This window comes from Clupea harengus, chromosome 23 (assembly GCF_900700415.2).
Source record: "Clupea harengus chromosome 23, Ch_v2.0.2, whole genome shotgun sequence".
Taxonomy (NCBI): domain Eukaryota; kingdom Metazoa; phylum Chordata; class Actinopteri; order Clupeiformes; family Clupeidae; genus Clupea; species Clupea harengus.
Window position 1 is genome coordinate 10,983,242 of NC_045174.1, and position 20,255 is coordinate 11,003,496.

Below are 20,255 nucleotides of genomic sequence, written 5' to 3' on the forward strand. Positions count from 1 at the left end.
ACAGATTCATGAAAATAGATGTGCAATTTGAGATATTTAACAACAATATTAATAACTTCAGACAAAAAATGGGTAGCCCTTTTCTAAGTTAGAGAAAACTCCACGTATTGCGATGGTGTGCAATCATGACTTTTAAAGCCAACATTGTGTTCAAAAGGACTTTTCTACGAGACTGGACCTGTTCACGGGCATCTGATGAAGCATCACCTAAGCAGTATGTGGGTTTGATCCCTTCCTATGTCTGATTTTATTCACTAAACACTGCGTCTTCCTCATAACCTGTAAAGTATGGACTTTTCCATTTGTATGTTGTATTTTCTGTATAAGCTCATACTCAAATGTATCAAGTCAGTCTCGAAGGACTACAGGTTACCATTGGCCCAACTCATTATTAACTAGAGTTTTTCTTGTGGAATGGCGTTGTAATTGTCGTAAAGAGTTTGCACACGAAGACTTGGATAACATACCGATGTAGTCTACACGCTGTATATGGTTATAAGGAGCCTGCCCCTGTGCTAGGGTTATTTAAAGCCTCTTTCGCCAAACACATGGCTAGCGAGTTTTTTTCCCGCTATGCCTTAACGAACACGGCCAGGCGCTTTGCATTGTGGGAAATCACAGGAAGCGGATGTGTACATGTGATGTGCAGCTTGTGTATGTAGCAGGGTTGATTAGAGTCTCGGTTTGGGTTGTGTCTGAGAATACTTGCCTTGTTTTTTTAAAAACTTCTATCATACACTGAATAAAATATTGCACCTTGCTCTGGAGTTGTAGCTAGCCATTCGGAATTTGCTAGCATTCCATCACAGCCAGTGGTAACTGCTGGGTACAGTTAGCTAAAGAGTGAATTACAAAGATATAGCCTGGTATAGCTATGCAACTAGTCAGTTAGCCAGCTATCTGAAACGTATACATTTACTGTACATTTATTCAAGACTTTTTTTTATCGCATGAGCACATGGCATCTCGGCAGCCTTTCACAGATTCCGATACTGCAGATGAAGCAGTTCGGGCAACTTGCGACGACGCATCAACGTGTAAAAGGTAGCAGTCTTACCCGAGCTGAATGTGACTTGCCACTCAAATGAACATGTCCCATTACACATACTCAATGTCTTACTTGTCTGTTGCTGCTTTACAGCACAACGTTAGGTGCTGTAAGAGTAAAGGACCCTAAACGTTAACGATTAACGTTTTGAAACCTGCAAAATGAATCAAAACAAACGAAAGGTTTCCACAATAGCAATCTTCATATTTACATTGCCACATATTATTGACACATAATGCATATATTATGTCGACCCGTCTAAATCTTTTTTGTGAAACGTTTTTCCTGATACAACGTATTTCCATGTATGCATTTATGACTTACAGATTTGCAACCAGTAAAGGCTATTGGACAGATCCTTATATCCAGTATTTTGTGAGGCAGACAGGTGAACGAAAAGCTCCCGAGATCAACCGAGGCAAGTCAATGTCTTGGCTATGTCTTATACATGTGGTCTACACCAAGTTGCATAGATTGAAGCCGGTCAGAAAAGAATGCATTCAGTAATGTATGTATGAGGTAATGAATGTTGCAGTTTTCCCTTTTCCCGTCTTAAGGCGCGGGCAGTATTTCAACAGCAGTCATTTAATTATGCACTCTCCATCCAACTATGCTTCTATAAGCTGTCTATTAGTAATACTGCCACAACACACAGCTGTACTCCTGTGCTTTCTGATGGTTTACATAAAGTTGGAGGAACGAGTTTAGCGTTTCTGCCAGTCTCTATGTTTACATGACTAAATGTAAATGTACATGTCTTTCCCAGGTTATTATGCCCGAGTTCACGGAATGAACCAACTGCTGGATGCTTTTCTCAGAAAGTGTGAGTGTAACTGCCAGGTGGTGAATCTTGGAGCAGGGCTAGACACCACCTTCTGGAGATTAAAGGTACTGAACATAAAGGTCTCTAAGATTTTAGATTTTTTCACTGTGGCTTTAATTGTGTTGTGTTATACTGCTAGAGGAAATAAAAAAAAAACACGATTTAGTGTAGTAGTTTAGTAAGTAAGATTCAGGCTTTATTGGTTATTGCTGGCAATTCCGATACTGATGGTAACATTTGTTTTCTTTGCGTGTGTCTGTTTGCTCAGGGTATAAACATGATGCCAAAGAAGTATTTTGAAGTTGATTTCCCAATGATTGTAGCTAGGAAGATACACAACATCAAGTAAGTTTTTAAGCTTTCATATTACTGGTATGCCATTTTTTTGTAAAAAAAAAAAACAGTTTGTAAAAAAAAATCTTCATTTAGCTTTTATGTTAAAGGGTATAGCACTTCAGTCTTTGCAGTGTGGTGTACAGCAACTACACATCCAGATTGTTGTTGGATAGTTTCTTCATTGCATGTCATAGGGGATTCATGCCTGCAGGGGGCAACACATACATTTACAAACTGATGTAATGTTTGCCACTGAAAAAGTAGTATTAGAAAACATGTGTATCAAAGTTGGTAATCATTAATGTTATAAGTTTCCTACAAAATGATATGATCAATGATCATATTTTATTTAGCCTTATAGTTAACCTTTGACAGTTCTTCGTCTTGAGGATTTTATTTTATTTGGACAAATATGATCACAAATCTCCTTTCTAAACAGCCCATTTTCAGCCATGTTCCCTGCATAGGCAGTGTTTTTCATATCCGCATGACTGAATGTTAGATTTATGTAACTAGCTTGTGTAAGGATATAGAAGTCTATATAAATATATACATTTTGTATTTACTATTTCAGTGACTAGCTATTGATTGTCTGTGAAAACATCTAACCTCCCCAGTTAGAAGGCTTCTACCTGGCTTCTGGTTCTATCTATTGAATCAATCAATTCTATCTATTTTTTCCCCAGGACAAAACCGCCTTTATCCAAACCACTTATTGAGACTCACTCAACCGACTCTCTTCTGTTTGGTAAATGGCTTCAACTGTTCAAACTTGGCATTGCAAGCCCTATATGTGTTATTATTGAGCCTTTCACAAAACAGCCTTTGGTGCTTGTGCTTTGGTAGATGGCCACTGCCTGGACTCTGATCGATATTGTATCATCGGCGCTGATCTTAGGGACCTTCCAGACCTAGAGGACAAGTTGAAGAAGTTTCAGATGAACGCTGAGTAAGTTAAAGAAGCTAAAAGCAACACCAGTCATCTTTTTTATTACAAATTTGAACCACATATAAATTAAATTTGATACCTTATTCTGGTATTTTTTGCTTTAGGTCTGTTATAGGTGATTGATGGATTTGTTTAATTCAAGCTTGAATATTGTAAACCTTGAGAACAGTTTGGCCTTCCAGGTCCTACGAAAAAAATGTCATTAACACAGAAGGCTAAATCACAATAGTAGCTGGCTGGATAATATATTATAATGACATCAAAGGACACCTACACACCCCTTTCATTTCCTCTTTTGTTAAGTTTTTTTCATCATCTACCAGCATTGGCCTCTTATTTGGAAAAGCTTGCGTGCAATAATCACCTTTCGCGTATCCTCCTCCATTTTTTTTCCCAGCAGATTGGCATGATATGGATATTGGGCCTCATTCTCGAACGCAGTTAAGAAGAATTTAAGAGGAATTTAAGAGGAATTCAAGAGGAATTGGATTTAGGACAACATTCGGCATTCATGAAAGTTTTCTCATCTGGGATTTGCTCTGAACTTCAGAAGACTTTCCGAACTCGAAATAGCAGTCGTAACTCGGCCAGAGTTTTCTCAAATGCGATTCCTTAAAAAACCACAAGATGGCCCCATGGGCCATCTTGTGGTTTTTTGAGGAATCGCATTTAAGAAAACTCTCCGTGTTAATGAATTTGTGAGAAATCGTTGGTGATTGCGTTCACATCAACTCTACAGATCCTCGGATTAAAGTATCATTAACAATTACGTTTCACATGTAGGCCTATAGTCATGATTCTACGAGGCACCGTGATGTCATAAAATAAATAAAAGGACTACACCGGAATGCTGCGCTCGTCTAGTGAGCGTCGTTTGGCACTGCCGTCTGTGCAAGTACGGCAATCCAGAATTTTCAAGTAGTTCCACGTTGGTGGAACGAACTGCCTAGCACTACCAGAACAGGCGCGTCCCTATCTACCTTTAAGAAGCTTTTGAAGACCCAACTCTTCAGAGAGCACCTCCCTTCCTAACTGGCACTTCGACTAGTGCTTAACTTGCACTTATAGCAGTTACATTCCTGCACTTCGTTTTTATTTCCTATTTCGTTTTTCTATTTCTTATGTAAAGTAGTATTTATTGTTACACTAGGTCTCTATTGCTCGTAGCTTGACTGTTCTATCCCTTGTACGTCGCTTTGGACAAAAGTGTCTGCTAAATGACTAAATGTAATGTACACGAAACCGCTTTGACATGACTCGTTTACGAGTTGCTTTCGTGTAGATTCGGTCATTCCGACTGCACACGTCACTACGGTTGCGTGCCCTTATAAGGAGCTGGCAGGGCATGTATGTATGCAAATTCAGGAGCACGAGAACGCGCTTTCAATTTAAGAAAACTCTTCCGGGGGAGCACAGCCCAGAAAACTTCTGCTGCGTAGGACCGCATTTTCAAGCGTGCATGAATTTGGCGGATGTCTTTTGCTTACGTTGTTTTTCCGAAGCCCGTAAGAAACATTTCAGAAGAAACTTCAGAAAATGTTCGAGAATGAGGGCCATTGACTTTGGCAGACAGATTGCATATTCTATTCCTGTGTCGGGTTTCATTATATGGTAGAGTACCATGGTCCATTCCCAGTGATGACTAAAAACATTAGCTGGTAATGCCCATTTGTGTGTCAAAAGCCACCTTTCATCATGATCAGGGTAGGAAAAGACGACAAGCCAGTTTACTCTACAAGGCATTCTGTTGAGATGTTTCCTGTTAAGACCATTCTACCTCCCAAAAGCTGTGGAGTTGTAACCATGTGTGTCTTCAGCTGTTAAGCTGAATGTTTCAGCTAAGTGTAGCAAGACATGTTATTAGGCTATATTATAAGTGTCCGTTAACTTTTTGCATCAACCATAGTAGTAAATCATGAACCTTTTCAAAGGTGTTGTATGAGATTGTTGTTGCGCAGAAATGAAAAAGTATTTTAGACTTAAGTCAGTGACTCTCCTTGGGCAATCTGTACAGCACAGTAGAGTCCGCACACACAGCAGTGCATCTTGTTTGGAATATTGGGAAATTGGGAATTGTAGGCAGCAGTATCATGGTGCACTCAGAATGGTGTCATCATTGTTGGTTCATTTATTTCTGTGAAAACAAAGGAACAAAGGTAAAAGTATATAGAAAGAATAGAATTTTGTGTTGGATTGAGATTTTTTATCGGCCAGAAAATATTTTTAGCCAAGTAATATGTACAATGTCCAGTGCTTGAATAGAAAAACTAAGAATATCTTATGAGCGCGTTTGATAGCTTTAATGAAATAGCCTCTCTCTATACTTTATAGTGTTTGGTTAAACATTGCTCCTACAGTAGCTTTGGTCCAGTTGCTTTGATGGATAGTCTGTTAATCTCTAGAATAACCAAGGTACCTACATTAAGTATGCAGGATGTGTTACGGATAGCAGGCTTGGCAGTCACTGCGCGCGCGAGTGATGTTTATGATATGGCTTATTGTTTCGTGATGACGACAATGAATCGCCTGGGAATGCTGTGAAGTAGCCCTTTCTGCGTCAGACGTTGACTTTCATATGCCCTGATGAGACTAGGAAGGGGGCTTATGCCTCCCTAGCCTCGCAAGGCGTATCATTTATTTTAGATGCTTCCTGTGAGTTCCAGCCCGCTTCCCGAGCCTTATTTCTGGGAGCTGGGGATTTACCTTTGCATGTTGTACGCATGTCCAGTACCTAACCATGCCAAGTCAGGGGGAGATGTATTTAGCAAACAGAGCTTTGTGCTGCCTGGGCTTTCATTGTAAGATGTTATCTTAAAGCCATAATCAGGCCTGTAGCATATCCTGTCACAGAGGGTAGTAGATGTAGATGATTAAGCCCTTTTAATTTCTAGGTACATCAGATTGCATAACATCGGGCCAACAGTTCTGTTATATAAATGCCGATGCAATCTGACCATTTTAAAAACACGCACTTACACGTACATTTACTTTTGATTTGTATTTCCTGCAGCTACAAATCAGTCAGCATAGCCTATATTTAAGCAGAATCTGGTTAGGTAGACAGTCATCAACACATAACTGTGATCAGTAGTTACTCAGTTACATGTAAAAACTTGTTTCTCACAGATTCTATTGCAAGTTGCAGTTTTCTCAACTTCATGGTTTATACATTTGATATGACCTTGTGAATATAAAGATACCCATCTACACTACTTCATCTGTCACCTGCAGATTACCTACAGTGTTTTTGTCAGAGTGTGTGTTGGTCTACATGACACCGGAGCAGTCGTCAAAGCTGGTGAACTGGGTGTCAGACACGTTTCACACGGCTATGTTCATCAACTACGAACAGGTCAGAGCATTCCTCCTGTCCAGTGATAGATTGTATTTCAAAACTTTTTAAGATTAAACATGTCTTGCTAGAAAATGTGCCCACTGCAAAGGATATTTTTGTGCACAGTAAAATGTGTCTGTTCGTGCTATTAATATATTCTGGAATATTGTATTCTGGAAAATCCAGAACTTGCTACATAACAAATGTACCATGTGGTTGATGTGAGGCTAACCTTATAGCTCTGTGCAGGTGAACATGGCTGACCGCTTTGGCCAGGTGATGGTGGAGAACCTGCTGAGGCGCCAGTGCACACTGGCAGGAGTTCAGGTGTGCCAGTCTCTGGAGACACAGGTAAGATACCCACCTGTAGGCTGGTCAAAACCTTATAACCGACAAAGTATACTGTCCAATTCTTTCCCATGTTTTGCATTACAATATCATCCAATGTACTTTCAATATGAATTTAAAGGTTTACAGTATGCTTTGAGCTTTTTGAACCTTTTCAAGCACATGTTATGTTCTGCCAACGTGCCAAAAACCATTATAGTCGACAGCAAAAGGGACAGTGTTTGGCCACTAGGCAGATATCGAGTTTCTCGGTATAGATATGTAAACTCTCATTGGATTTACTTTAGCCACTCACTGTGAAAAGAGACACTGTTCCTGTGCACATGCACTGTGACTACACTGACACTACACTGTGGGTGTTGAATGAAATTTCCATCTTCCACAACTGCTAGCATTTCTTGTGTCCAGTTACACATCAAAATTACTATATTTTGCACGCAAAGCACACAACATTGAAGTTCACTGTTTTTGAGGAAGCGTTTCGTGCAGTGGCGTAACGTAGTAACGACGGGCCCAGGTGCAAGATATTATGACGGGCCCCCCTAGTGAACGCTTAAAAAAAAAATGTTTTAAATCGTAGCGTTCCCTACTTCCGCAACCGCGTCTAAAAAAACCCGCTAATCAAAGGTGTTTGTTATCAATATAAATAGTGTTTAATTAATCAAACTTACACATATCAGAAGCGACGGGTGTGTACACAATGAAGTAAGTCTTGTTTGACTCTCAGCAGGAACATTTCTTACTGTAAAAATTGTTAACTGTTGCATGGTTGCTGACACACCACTGAGGGCAGAAGCAGCGATACTGATCCCAGCTGAACTGCTGCACTGCTGACTCCGTGGGCTGGCGACTATAGTTGACGGGCTAGTTAAAAAGCCAAAATAATCTAATTTAGGCCGCTTTGCCGCCTTCTCCTCCTGTTCTTTTTTCTCTTGCCCTTTTCTACTTCCACTCTTGTGCTTAAAAGGCATTGCTACGAGTAAAGTTGTGCTGTGCAGTGCTCAATGAACTAGGTTATCAGACCTTCAGACCTAGGTTATCAGAGTTGGTTTAACTATAGCGTATTGTATTGTCACATGATCAAATAGAGACTTGACATTGGACAACAACATACATATTACCCAGCAATCATCATTGCTAATCACAAAAATACCAACGAAAAGAAAAACGTATTCATTTAATTGAATAGTATTTTGATAGTTTCTATAGTGTATGTAGGATAAGCGTATGGTTTTGTTATAAATTCCTGCTTTTCCCCAAAACATATTAACAACCATGACTGAGATACGTTTCCTTTTTCAAGTGTATATATAGCATTTGACACTGCCACCAGTTTTAAAATAGCGCGTAATTGAACATAAGCATATCCGAGAAAATTAGACGCTATACTGAAACTGAGGGGGGCCCGTCGGACGTCGCGTTTACATCTTTGGGCCCGGCTACGGGCCCCGAAACCCCATTGGCCCAGGTGCAGCCGCACCTGCTGCACCCCCTATAGTTACGCCCCTGGTTTCGTGTGACTGTTGGTGTTAGAGAGCAGATTAGAGTCCAGCTCTGTATTTGCAGCACCTGTGTTGAATCTCAGGGTTTCTCTCAAGGCTCCAGGGGGGGGGGGGGTGGCATGTGATCACTAGTGCTTTTTGTGTGTTTGGCCTTTCTTAATTGTATGTCTGTAATTGGCGTGAATGTGAACTTTTGCAGAAGGAGCGCTTTCTGTCAAATGGATGGGAGAATGCCGAAGCTCTAGACATGATGACGATCTACAGTATTTTGCCACAGGTTGACATAGCCAGGTACAGCATACATATCAGAGAGTACTGGTCAAAAGGCCAACCAATGGATAAATACTCTGTCAGAGCATCTGGAAGACTGTATTATTCTCTCTTCACATTTTAACATATTCTTTCAGAGAGCTTTGCTCAATTGCTTTGTTCTGTGGTGACCCAGCAATTGCGTTCTTATGCTATCAATTTGTAGAATGGAACATTTGGAGTTTTTGGACGAAAAGGAACTCCTCCAGCAGCTCCTTCAACACTACAGCATCTGCTGGGCATCCAAGGACAAGCTCAGGCTAGGTGAGGTCCAGTCTAAATGACAGAATGCTGGCAGCCTGCGCTACTTTATGTAATTACCGTCTGGCTGGCGTGGAAAATGTGTGTTAAGTACGCTATCAAGGGCTCCCCAGTGACGCCAGCTAACAGTCTGCACGGAATTGTATCCATTGTTCGGATTGCGTGGCAGCGTAGCCGTCTGCGTTTTTACTGCGGGTCATTTACGCCAACGTAAACGTTCCCTTTCTCCTGCAGGACTCTCCCAGGTCGCCTTCTGATGACCGCGGGCCGAACAGCTGTGAAGATGTCTCAAAGTGCCATTCTCGACACGCGCTGGAGGAGAGGAAGAGGGAAGTCGTCTGAACAATAGGTTTCCTCTTAACAGCGACACTAAAACATGGAAACCACCACCCTCAGCAGTTTAGTGGGGTTTTTTTTCTCTGTCTTCTCTGTTGTTGACGTCGCCTTTTGCTTTCCACACCCATGGATTTTTCGTGTTGTTTTCACATTGAATGAGATTGGATCCAACCATATCTCAGATCAAAGCAGTCATCGCACTGAAGTCAACTGCATAGTATTTCTACTACTGGAACATTCATTCATTACTAGTTCATTTAGAGACAGTTTCAGGCTCATGAAAGTGTTCTTATTATGTTGCTATTTATTTGTAGTGTTTGGGTTATCTAGAAAACAGTATGTTTTTTCAGACATCCGGTGTTATTATTTGATTGTCGAATGCTCCAATTTTATTTTATGGGTTGTGGCATGGAATTGCTATTCTGTGGATACAGTTCAATATATGAATAACTACCATTGCTAATTAAAGTATTGACTAAAGCATGGCTGGAATTACTGATATCTCCCCTCACTGTCCCAATCATTTTTTAAAAGGTATGCTGACTTTAAAAATATACATAAAGCTATAATGATATTATAAGCAAACTACAGTTTTGTGTGTACTCCATAGTAATGTGGGTATCTACATTGGGTGATATGGAGGTCATTTGGTTTCAGCATTTCATGGGATATGCCAACACAGAAATAAATGAATTGCTCAGATAAATACAACTCAGAAACAGACAATATCCCTAAATAGGGATTTATTTACATTTCGTTGCCTGGGTTATCCTATGTGAACAATTATGAAGTCACTCCTTTAGCTTCCCCAGAGGGCAATAAACACGTGTTCTTCCCAGTTATCTTTTTGTAATTACTGTCTGCATTGTACTGTCCTGTTGTATGTATAGCCATGCATACTCTTACATAAAGCATGTTTTTATATTGCAAAACTTCAGTTCTGGAACTTAAGGAATCATATAAGTGATAAGTAAGGAAAATAAGTGATTTCTAATGGTAATTATATGAATGGCAGGTTGTTCTTTCAGCAATAGATGAAGGCAAAAAGGCTCACTCAGAGTTTCACTGAAGACCACTGAAAACTACAATTACTATTATATACCTCCAGCACTTTTTTTTTTTTTTACAATTTCGGCTTCATCTGTTAGCCTGTCGAAGAGCGTGTCTGTTTGGATTTCCTTTCAGTCACATATTGAGTGTTGAGCCTGCTGTCAGAGTCAAATTCAGGCCAGTAAATTGATCACTGTCATACTGTTTGACAGTCTGTGTGCATTAACCAAATGACAGAGCAGAGCTCTAGAATGTAATGGCACAGGATCAATTCACTAGTGAGCACAAAGGGCACGCACATAAAACAGCAACACAGAACAGAAGAGGACAAAAATAAAACAGCAACACAGAACAAAACAACATAAAGACATTTTAGAGGTTTCACAACCATGTTAAGTACTGTGTTATTGGTACATGATGCAGTAGTAGAGTACTGTATGGTATAGTCTAACCTCACTTATGTTTGCCATTTAATATTGAATTTAGTGTTTTGATATAGCTCATTTTTACAGCTGGAGTTTACATAAGGGTGTTAATGATGGGGCATAAATAGTTGTTGGCTGTAATACTGCAATCGCACCTCCATAATGCAATATAAATGCTATCAGTCATTAGGATAAGACGATAAAGTATCACTATTCACTCATCTCACTGATATCACTGATTGCTATCTTAATTTAACAACAGTGGATAAAGGTTTGGGAAGAGACCACTCCTGCTTTCCTGGGATAAGCAGACCCAACTGGGCTGAGGGCAATAGGCGGGCTAAACTCCAACCATGCTTCACCCAGAGCTGCCCTCCCCCCTCTGGTGCAACTTTATCAGTGCTGGCCCCCAGGTGTCGGCCTCAGTTTGACACTTGTACACAAACCCAGCAGCCCTCACCGCAGGACAACATGTCTGTGACCGAGTCTAAGACAGAGATATTTGACATGTCCAACACAGAAGCTAAGGACAGGAATAGAGGGAAGAATAATATTGTAAGCATATTTGAGCTCTACGTCCAGCCCTGTCTGGCTGAGCTGCTGGGCTCAGCTCTCTTCATCTTTGCGGGCTGCTCCTCTGTCATCGGGAATGTTGGCATCAGCGGCAGCGTCCAGCCTGCTCTTGCACATGGACTGGCACTTGCTATTGCCATTGCTATCTTTGGGGAGATCAGGTAAGATTCACCTTTTATCCCAAAAAGGGCTGTGAAAAGGCTAACTTTATGTGATATCGGGTAACTCATAAACCTTCAGTAGAATATAGATACTATACAGATCAAGTAATAAATGCTTGTCTGATCGTTAAAATGTATTCAAATTATGTAAAAAAAAAAATGTCCTACTGATTATTTTGACTACCCAATTAATGCAAGTACTGCACTGCTTTCTCATTACGAATCCTAAATCATTAGGTGTTGACATGACTAAAGGTAAACTCATTTACTACAGGCTGATGCCCTGATTTGTGTCATTTATTCAGTTACAAATGTCCATTCTTAATGTGATTTACCACAAGAACTGTGCCTTCCCTGTCGGGAAAATATCCCTTTACCCTTTATCACTTTGTTGTACTCTTTAGTTTATTGTATTGTTGTGTTGTTATATGTTGTCCCTCGTGGCACCAACAGGAGCAGCGCTCCAAATGTCATTATATGCAAATACAATGACAATAAAGGCTTTCAATTTAAATGTATGTTATGTCTCTGACATTCTGTGATCTAAAGTCCAATAACAGCTGCTCATCTCTCTAATGGATGTGATTCTGTAGTGGTGGGCACTTTAACCCAGCTGTGTCCCTGAGCGTCTACCTGGTAGGGGGAATGGAGTTGATCCTGCTGGCACCTTACATTATCGCCCAGATATGTGGAGGGATGATTGGAGCTGGTTTAGCAAAGGTAAACAAAATGGGTTATTTTTGGCTTCAACATTCATTTTCAGAGGTGCCTGCATCTGTGTTACACCGCCATGCTGCTACTCTTAACCATATGAAAATGTAGCATGTAGCAACACAGGATTATAGATTTGGGTTTTATATTTGGTATGACCTTATTTCTTCATAACATTGAGTTACTTTGTTTTGGACATAACTGCTGTGTTTTGGACACAACTATCAATAACTAACAGCAGGCTATCAGACTATTTTTATGTTTTGATACAGATATGTAGGTATATATTAGTCTTTGCTTGTAGAGCCAAAATGGGGAAGTTTGGGAATTAAAATCGTGTCTAGTAATGTGGATAAATCTTAAAAAGATAAAGTTTTCAATGTTAGCAGGCCTGTTTACTATTTTATAGTCAGTCATGGACCTGTAATGAAACCTCATTAATCCACATCCTTCTTCATAACCCCAATTTATAATCTTATTTTTCAAATAAAAAATAATTTGTACCAAGAGTAATGAGATGTCTACATGTTCTCTGCATCCAGTTAATCTTCCCTGACGAGACTTTTCAGTCTGCCGCTGGAGCCGCTTTTAATGCTGTTCAGACCAACACAGGCATTGGGGCTGCAACGGTCGCTGAGATGTTAATGACTTTAATCCTGACCTTGGTGGTCTGCATGAGCGCTATCAACGAGAAGACCCGGAGTCACTTCGCTCCTTTCTGCATTGGCCTTACGGTGACTGCCAACATCCTCGCTGGGTAAGTCATAGCCAAGTCCTCTGGGGGGCGCTAGAGCTTCAGATTGGAAATCTCAACTCACTTCTGAACTCAGACCATGTCCTTGTATGACTCTTAGACTTTATACTACACTACAATACGTTTTCGTTCCAGGACATCTGTCACGTTGTCTCCATACTTGGGTTATGTGCTGACTTGGGTTATGTGCTGTAGTCTATTTGATTTGATTATTAGTTAAGCAATTGTAGCCTATGATAAAAATGCACGTTGTGTTTCTTCAGGGGAGCCGTTTCTGGAGCTTGTATGAATCCAGCCAGAGCTTTCGGCCCAGCTGTAGCAGCGAACTATTGGACCTATCACTGGATTTACTGGGTTGGACCGCTGGCTGGCGCTCTGTTGACTGTCACTTTTGTGAGGTAGGATAGGTTATACCTAGAATGTGTATTTGTTTTATGCAATATTAATCGCAAGTCACATAAATTGGTTACAATTACTACCGAAAATAAAAAAACGGCATAGGCATATGTTAAATACATCAAATAAAATATACCGAGGTTGATTTTTTTGGCAAATATTTTCTTTTGTTCACATTTGACCGTTTTGCTCCCTCTTAGATTGCTGATGGGTGACCAGAAGAGACGCGTCATTCTGAAATAATCTAATAGAACCTGGATGGACCACTATCTCAAATGTGTATTTTTAAAAACAGTGTATTATATTAAAAATAATTTCATTTTTTTATATTTCAGTTTTTATACAAAAGTCCAGGGAATGATAGCTTATATTAATGCATACTGTCTTGATGGTTTAAGTGGATAAGTACTATGTAAAGCATTGGCTTGGTAAGCCAACATTTTAATAGTTGTAATTGAGATATCAGTGTTGAGTTTTGTTTTGAAAGTAACTTTAAATGTAACATTACCCTATGTTTGGAGTTTGTTTGGAATTGATTGCACATTTAAATAAATATGTTACTGAAAATAAATATTTGAATGTGAAAAAAAGATCATGGGAAAAGTTTGGCAATAAAATGTATTTGAAGGTCATGTAATCCTTGACAGATAACACTCTCTGTGACCTCATATGAAGGTCAGATTGTAATGGTCATGGAATCATCCCACATAGCCAGAGACAGATGCAACCTTTCTGCTCTACCACATATAAGTCCTATTCTATGCACTAATTAGGAATTAGAATTAAACTTTAAATAAGATCATCAAACATGTTAGTGTGTGCTTGTGTGGGTAGGAGTATGTGCAAGTAAATTGTTGATGAATGAATGATTAATGGAGAGATGGCAAACTAACATGGTGACTCAGACTAACTGCTGATGGAAAATGTACTCCAATAACCCCACTTTTCTTCATGCAGATAAAAGTTGCCAACCTATCAAGAGGTAATTTATAAAGGCTCAAAGTTCAGCAGAGTTGAAAAGGGCAGCAGCGTTTTATTACTTTCTGTCCATGGAAGGAGGTGAATTAATGCAGACTTGCAAGGCAAGACATTGGCTAGATCACAGCTGAATCTCTGGTTTGAACTGGTCTCCCTGGTCAATTGAGGTCATGGTGATGATGAGGCTGTGTCTTCGCAGTAGCCTATAAATGTGACGTTGTATTGGTCTTTGCATCAGTCGGGCAAACGCTGATGTCTTGACAACACAGGTAGACAGCACTGAACCATGGCAGAGGAGAAGCTGGAACTCAGAGATGTAGACAGAGCCTTGATGCATGATGACGCTAAAAAGCCAGCAAGAACTCCGACCATGTACGAAAGACTGATCCAGCCATGCCTCGCTGAAGTGATTGGAACTACTTTCTTTGTCTTCATCGGATGTGTCTCCGTGATCGAGAATGTGCCCGCCGCGGGCAGGGTGCAGCCGGCGCTTGTGCATGGCTTAGCAGTGGCAGTCATGGTGGCATGCATGGATAATATCAGGTAGGAAGGGAAACAAATGCATCCCATGCCTACTCACACACACCCACACCAAGTGCTTCTTAAAAGATGGACTATCATATGCATGCATGGGCTCAGTCAAAAGAGCATGTGTTGGTACAGACGTTTGGCTTTGACATTTTGTCTGATCTGTGCATGTGAGTAAACAGATGTATCTATTTGTTTTCCACAGCGGATCTCACTTCAACCCCCCCTTCACCATTGCCATATACTTGTGCGGTGGCATGCAGCTTACAATGGTGTTTCCTTACCTGATCAGTCAGTTGATCGGAGGGCTCCTTGGGGCTGGAATGTCCAAGGTTTGTCAAACAAAACAATGGTTCATATCATGCACAGTTAATTCCATTGGAAGAAATAATCATAAAGTTATCCACTACATGTTTCCAATTGTTAATGTACCATGTAAACGTAATGGTATGAATGCATTTTTCACAGCTGATGGTATCTCCTGGCAACTATGTGAATGCAACCGGAGCAGCCTTTGACATCCTCAAATCAGATGACCAGCTTCAGGGGGCTCTGTGCGGGGAGATTTTCATGACCTGCCTGGTCACCATGGTGGTGCTGCTTGCTGCTGTCAATCAGAAAACCAAAAGTCCACTGGCCCCGTTTCTGGTGGGCTGCACAGTCATCATCAATATTCTGGCGGGGTAAGTTCGAGGACCTGCTTCACAATGCACGGTATGGGGAACTGCACTGTTCAGGTACTACACTGCTGCTGACAGCTTAAAAGTATATTTATTATTTTAAGTATACTTTTGCAATGCAAAAGCAAAGCCTCTGTGTGGAATAGGACATGGCGAATAAGAGTTCTGACACCTCCGACTTGCAACTCTAAATCACAACTGTATGTGTCAGTGTCGTGATGGATATAATTTAATTATCTTCTGCATTGCTCTAGAAGTTTCTCAAGCCGTTTATGTTACTATTGCAGAGGTGATGTGTCTGGGACCTGTCTGAACCCAGCCAGAGCGTTTGGACCTGCGGTGATGGCTGGCTACTGGAGCTACCACTGGGTGTATTGGGTTGGACCAATCACAGGTGGATTACTGGCTGCAGCCTTAGTGAGGTGAGTGTTACTCTGTCATTTTCTTCAGATATTCCAGCGAAATATACCATTAAGAGTGTAAATCACCGTACAATGTAATGACTGAATGAGCAATAGGCAATGATATGATGTCAAATTGCTTCTTAATGAACAAATTGGTCTACGTAGTAATTTGTATTTGTATTTCCTAGGCTTGTCCTTGGCGATGAGAAGATACGGCTTATCTTGAAATGACACTCATTAGTCATTTATTAAAAATGCATTTTGTACAAAAACAGCTTTTTGTATTGTTTGTATTGTGTCTGTGTGTGTGTGTCTGCATTTTCTCAGTGTTGTGGTGTGAGAATCTAACAGCAATCCTTTTGTGATCGTGTATACTTATTTATTTTCCACCCCTGGCAATTCTCCAGACATTAACCAATAGGCACCTCAAGACTGGTGAAAGCAGATATCTGCTTGGTGATTCCTGGTTACTCATTTAAATAGCTGGCACAGGAAAATGCTGACTTGACTGAATGTTTCTACCACTCACTAATTTATTTCACAAATAATTAAGCCAAGCACTGCTCATGTTGGTGATCAGGACAGTGCAGTATCAGGTGTTTTGTAGAGAACATGAACAGAACACTGCAAGTACCACTAATCAGAATCATGTGTTTTGTAGAGAACATGAACAGAACACTGCAAGTACTGCTAACCAGAATCATGTGTTTTTCATATTCAACATGTTAGAAGCAACAGATGAGTAACCTATCACAAAAAAATATATATACCTTGCAATAACAAAAAATCAAGTCATATAATTCCAAGCTAGTGTGGACCAGACACGTTTGTGTATTTGTTTGTTATGGATGTGCTCAAAATGAATAAATTAAAGATACATTTCTGGTTCTGCTATGGTTCATATTTCAAGTCTTGGCATATTTCGTGCAGCTATGGAAAGCTCATTTTTACCAAGATAAGGTTAACAACCCTTTTATGACAAAGTTACTGCATTATATTACCCATAGATGTCAGCAAACGTTTTTCAACATCAACGTTTAAGGCAGGCTGAAATAAGGCCAGTCATTCTAGTCTTCTACTCCACGAAGTTTTATACCATTATAAAAAGTGTTACTTTAAAATGGACTGAATGGACTAATATATTCTGTGATACTCTGATATTCTCATACTAGTCCTTTCCGCAAGCCCTCCCAACAAGTGTTTATAGGATTTTCCACAGCCCCGAATAAGCCTATTAGAAGCCACCCTCAGAATGTTCAATAAAACCGAAAAAATAAATGATTGATCATTTATCCGCCTTTATGAGAAATTAAAATCAAACAATACCGACAACAAACATTCCGAAATGTGATCAAAGTGTATTGGTCAAGCTCCCGCGGATGACAGCAATTACAGTCTACAAAACAAGATGTTATTCCGTGCATATTGCCTTCCTGCCAAGTTGTGGAGAATTCGAATATTAAGACAATATAAATATACCATATACTAACACCCATTAGAGCTAACTATTCATATTCATTGACCAAAATATCTTTACGAGTGTGACCTATTTTAACCCAAACATCTATTCTATTGCATTACACCTAATTAAATTAAATGTTGGGTAAAACCATGAGGAAATTACGGTGTGTGTCTCTTTATCCCCTTGCATCCCTAAACAGCAAGTGAGCGCGTGGTGATAAAGAGAGCAGGAGGGGTGACGTGTGGTCAGATGCAAACGTCTACAGCTATTTGCCTAGCCTTGGTGCCAGCCGGACTTAGCCCCGCCCACAACATTTGAGGTCGGGAAGTTCATATTCTGACTAGAATTATGAGTATGACAACGTCAGGCTACTATTTGCCACTACATCGACTGACGCCTCAGAAAACGTAGTGACGGTACCCTGGCACGTAGCTCACGTAGCCTCTTTGATTTCAGTTTATGCCAGCTGCTTATCTCTGGCAGCCCAATTGTTATCTCTGCGACTTATGCACGTCTCCAAGTACCTTTACGCACGAAAGAAAAGAAAAAACGGAACACTGATTCAGTAGGCTTAAATTTAACTTAAGTTAGCCCAATTCATTTTCTCCCAATTCAGTCACTAAATTAATATTCCGTAAGTAAAGATAACTAAATGCATATTCCACACAAGTCTATAGGAAAGCATTTGAAAGGTATTTCATATTGATATAATATTATATCGTATTTATGATATTCCGAAACCAAACTTTTAAGAGATGGGTTCCCAATTTTAACAGACAGGCCAATGCCTACTAAACTCATGTTTAGGTTTTGGGTCTTGTTCTCTTCAGATCACAAAAGTCACCGTGCAGTGTACAAGCGGACGCCAGAATCAAAGAATGATCAAGTCTGCATAACAACCATGCCAACATTTACTAGGCCATCCCAGATTAGGCGTGTGTTTTGTATTTGCAAAATTCAATTACCTCATGATATAATAATACCATTATTACCACACACAACCATCCATATAAAAACAACAACAAAATCCACGTTGAATTATTTTCCATGTTTTATTCCATGATAGACTTTGAATGTCTCTGGTCAAGATACAAATCACTACACTCTAGCGATATTTATCAGACAAAGCCAAGGCAACATTGGAGAGGAATTTGTCTATGGCAACGTGCACGTCTGGGGTGAATTCGTTGGGGAACCTGTTAGCCAGCACCACCAGGAAGTTGTGGAAAAGGATCTGTGGGATGAGAGGGAAACGTTGTAAATGTATCTTTTGGTGTTATCCCCAAAACAGCCTGCACAACCCTTGTATTTTGTCACTGACATTAGAATATGTCCTGAAATACTTTACCTTGAAATTTGCTGGATCCACCCTCAACTGAAAGGCATGGCGCTCGCTCAGAGTGAGGAGGCCACCGAGCAGGTCGTCAATGTTGGCCACAGCCAGGCCAATTCCTGACATCACCTTCTTACCGTGCGCCCTCACGTGTGCAGAGCCGGGGGCCAGGTCTGGCCAGTGAGAAAAGTAAGTCTTGGTCTGAGGGTAGACGACTATCATTCTGGAAAAAGAAGAGAACATCGAATTATTTAAGTCTTAATCACTAGTCCAACTAACGTAAAGAAATTGACGTGGCTATAGCGGTGGCTCAGATAAAAGTATACCTGGAGAGAGTTTCATTGCCAATGGCAGCAGCCTTGGGAGAAACCTTGGCCCAAAACTCCTTCACCACCTTCTTCTCTTTAGCAGAAAGACTCATATTGGATGGTTCCTTTGGACTGTTCCAAAATTCTGCCCATAACCAGACATTGGCACCCTTTTTATACGTGGTTGGCACGAAGACACACCCAAGGCCACATGTAAGATTGAACCTGTGCCAGCTAAACAAACATTTTAGGCATCCTCCCAATCGTGTAATGATTGAGATAACACTTAATTCTCAGTTCTTGAAGCATCGGTTGATTTATAATAGGTATGGTGCCTAGCAAAGAGTAAATAAAGATTGAATAATTGCGAATAGTCTATAATAATAAAACAAATTCTTTCATCTTAAACCCACGAGGATTCATGACATCCTTCACCCTACCCACTTTAACGTTGTTACATTTGCTGTGCCTCTGGTCAGAATTGACCGGGCCTTTAAAATGAATGTCCAAAACTGTAATACTTAGAGTTGCATTAGTGACCGGTCACACCGGTCATTTTTGACCGAAGACACAACAAGTGTTACTATGTTGTAAAATTACAGATTTCATTATTTATATTTAATACATATTTGTATTATTGTTGTTATTATTAAATACACTGTTACACAAATACACAAATACAAGATTTGCACTAGTTGTATGTATGTTAAAATATTTTGTGAATTTCCCTTATTTTGAATAAAACCGAGTGGAACAACGTAATTGTTAAAAAATACTGCCATAGACACAATTAGTTGCACCTTTAGAAAGGTTTGAATTAGAATAGATCCAAACGAAAAGGCTGTCCATTCCGACAGGAACAGAACAATTGCATCAATGTTACTAACACAACATGAGGGTTCATCAAAAAATATATGTTAAAATGACCCATCAGTAAAAATTGCAACCTGTTAATTGCAATGAAACAACGTCTCTATGATGGTAAATGCATACAGTTTAACTGATTCAAATGTATGATCATAACGTTGTATGTGGTTGCATGTTCATCATGGGGTGAGGTGACGCCTGGCGAAAATATGTGCTAGGCTACCTTTCAACTTAAGGCTTAAATTACATTTAACTGAAACAGACTGTCAAGCCATAGTCAATTAAACGTATTTTAATTCCAAATATCATAGGCTATTTGAATTAATTGGGTCTTTCAATCAAATAGCTCTATAAAAAAATCACAAATTGACACAGAAAA

General features: G+C 40.0%; 4 protein-coding genes across 4 annotated transcripts; 3 read left to right on the forward strand and 1 right to left on the reverse strand.

Annotated features, from left to right (window-relative positions):
- Window positions 1–595: 595 nt before the first annotated feature.
- Window positions 596–9,729, forward strand: lcmt1 (leucine carboxyl methyltransferase 1). Its single transcript, XM_012838895.3, has 11 exons — window positions 596–1,044; window positions 1,375–1,466; window positions 1,815–1,936; window positions 2,140–2,216; window positions 2,894–2,955; window positions 3,054–3,156; window positions 6,388–6,508; window positions 6,740–6,841; window positions 8,540–8,631; window positions 8,816–8,913; window positions 9,145–9,729. Exons 1-11 carry the CDS (start codon window positions 959–961, stop codon window positions 9,165–9,167), a joined length of 978 nt encoding a protein of 325 aa, XP_012694349.1. The 5' UTR covers window positions 596–958; the 3' UTR covers window positions 9,168–9,729.
- A 444-nt stretch (window positions 9,730–10,173) lies between these two features.
- aqp8a.1 (aquaporin 8a, tandem duplicate 1) lies at window positions 10,174–13,948 on the forward strand. Its single transcript, XM_012838905.3, has 5 exons — window positions 10,174–11,455; window positions 12,049–12,175; window positions 12,709–12,923; window positions 13,184–13,318; window positions 13,517–13,948. Exons 1-5 carry the CDS (start codon window positions 11,193–11,195, stop codon window positions 13,557–13,559), a joined length of 783 nt encoding a protein of 260 aa, XP_012694359.1. The 5' UTR covers window positions 10,174–11,192; the 3' UTR covers window positions 13,560–13,948.
- A 324-nt stretch (window positions 13,949–14,272) lies between these two features.
- Window positions 14,273–16,180, forward strand: aqp8a.2 (aquaporin 8a, tandem duplicate 2). The gene is made up of 5 exons (XM_012838902.3): window positions 14,273–14,837; window positions 15,028–15,154; window positions 15,291–15,505; window positions 15,790–15,924; window positions 16,095–16,180. Exons 1-5 carry the CDS (start codon window positions 14,581–14,583, stop codon window positions 16,135–16,137), a joined length of 777 nt encoding a protein of 258 aa, XP_012694356.1. The 5' UTR covers window positions 14,273–14,580; the 3' UTR covers window positions 16,138–16,180.
- Window positions 16,181–18,473: 2,293 nt separating this feature from the next.
- On the reverse strand, window positions 18,474–19,190 carry LOC105910205 (hemoglobin subunit alpha-1-like). The gene is made up of 3 exons (XM_012838890.2): window positions 19,028–19,190; window positions 18,717–18,924; window positions 18,474–18,602 (listed from the first exon to the last, which is right to left on the reverse strand). The coding sequence occupies exons 1-3, from the start codon at window positions 19,120–19,122 to the stop codon at window positions 18,474–18,476; spliced, it is 432 nt and encodes a 143-aa protein (XP_012694344.1). The 5' UTR covers window positions 19,123–19,190.
- Window positions 19,191–20,255: the final 1,065 nt, after the last annotated feature.

Coding starts and splice junctions, on each gene's coding strand:
- lcmt1 (XM_012838895.3), top strand. CDS start 959: ATGGCATCTCGGCAGCCTTTCACAGATTCCGATACTGCAGATGAAGCA. Junction 1,937..2,139: donor CCACCTTCTGGAGATTAAAG/GTACTGAACATA, acceptor CTGTTTGCTCAG/GGTATAAACATGATGCCAAA. Junction 2,956..3,053: donor AACCGACTCTCTTCTGTTTG/GTAAATGGCTTC, acceptor GTGCTTTGGTAG/ATGGCCACTGCCTGGACTCT.
- aqp8a.1 (XM_012838905.3), top strand. CDS start 11,193: ATGTCTGTGACCGAGTCTAAGACAGAGATATTTGACATGTCCAACACA. Junction 12,176..12,708: donor TTGGAGCTGGTTTAGCAAAG/GTAAACAAAATG, acceptor CTCTGCATCCAG/TTAATCTTCCCTGACGAGAC. Junction 13,319..13,516: donor TTGACTGTCACTTTTGTGAG/GTAGGATAGGTT, acceptor GCTCCCTCTTAG/ATTGCTGATGGGTGACCAGA.
- aqp8a.2 (XM_012838902.3), top strand. CDS start 14,581: ATGGCAGAGGAGAAGCTGGAACTCAGAGATGTAGACAGAGCCTTGATG. Junction 15,506..15,789: donor ATCATCAATATTCTGGCGGG/GTAAGTTCGAGG, acceptor TTACTATTGCAG/AGGTGATGTGTCTGGGACCT. Junction 15,925..16,094: donor CTGGCTGCAGCCTTAGTGAG/GTGAGTGTTACT, acceptor TGTATTTCCTAG/GCTTGTCCTTGGCGATGAGA.
- LOC105910205 (XM_012838890.2), bottom strand. CDS start 19,122: ATGAGTCTTTCTGCTAAAGAGAAGAAGGTGGTGAAGGAGTTTTGGGCC. Junction 18,925..19,027: donor GGCAATGAAACTCTCTCCAG/GTATACTTTTAT, acceptor TTCTTTTTCCAG/AATGATAGTCGTCTACCCTC. Junction 18,603..18,716: donor TGGATCCAGCAAATTTCAAG/GTAAAGTATTTC, acceptor CTCATCCCACAG/ATCCTTTTCCACAACTTCCT.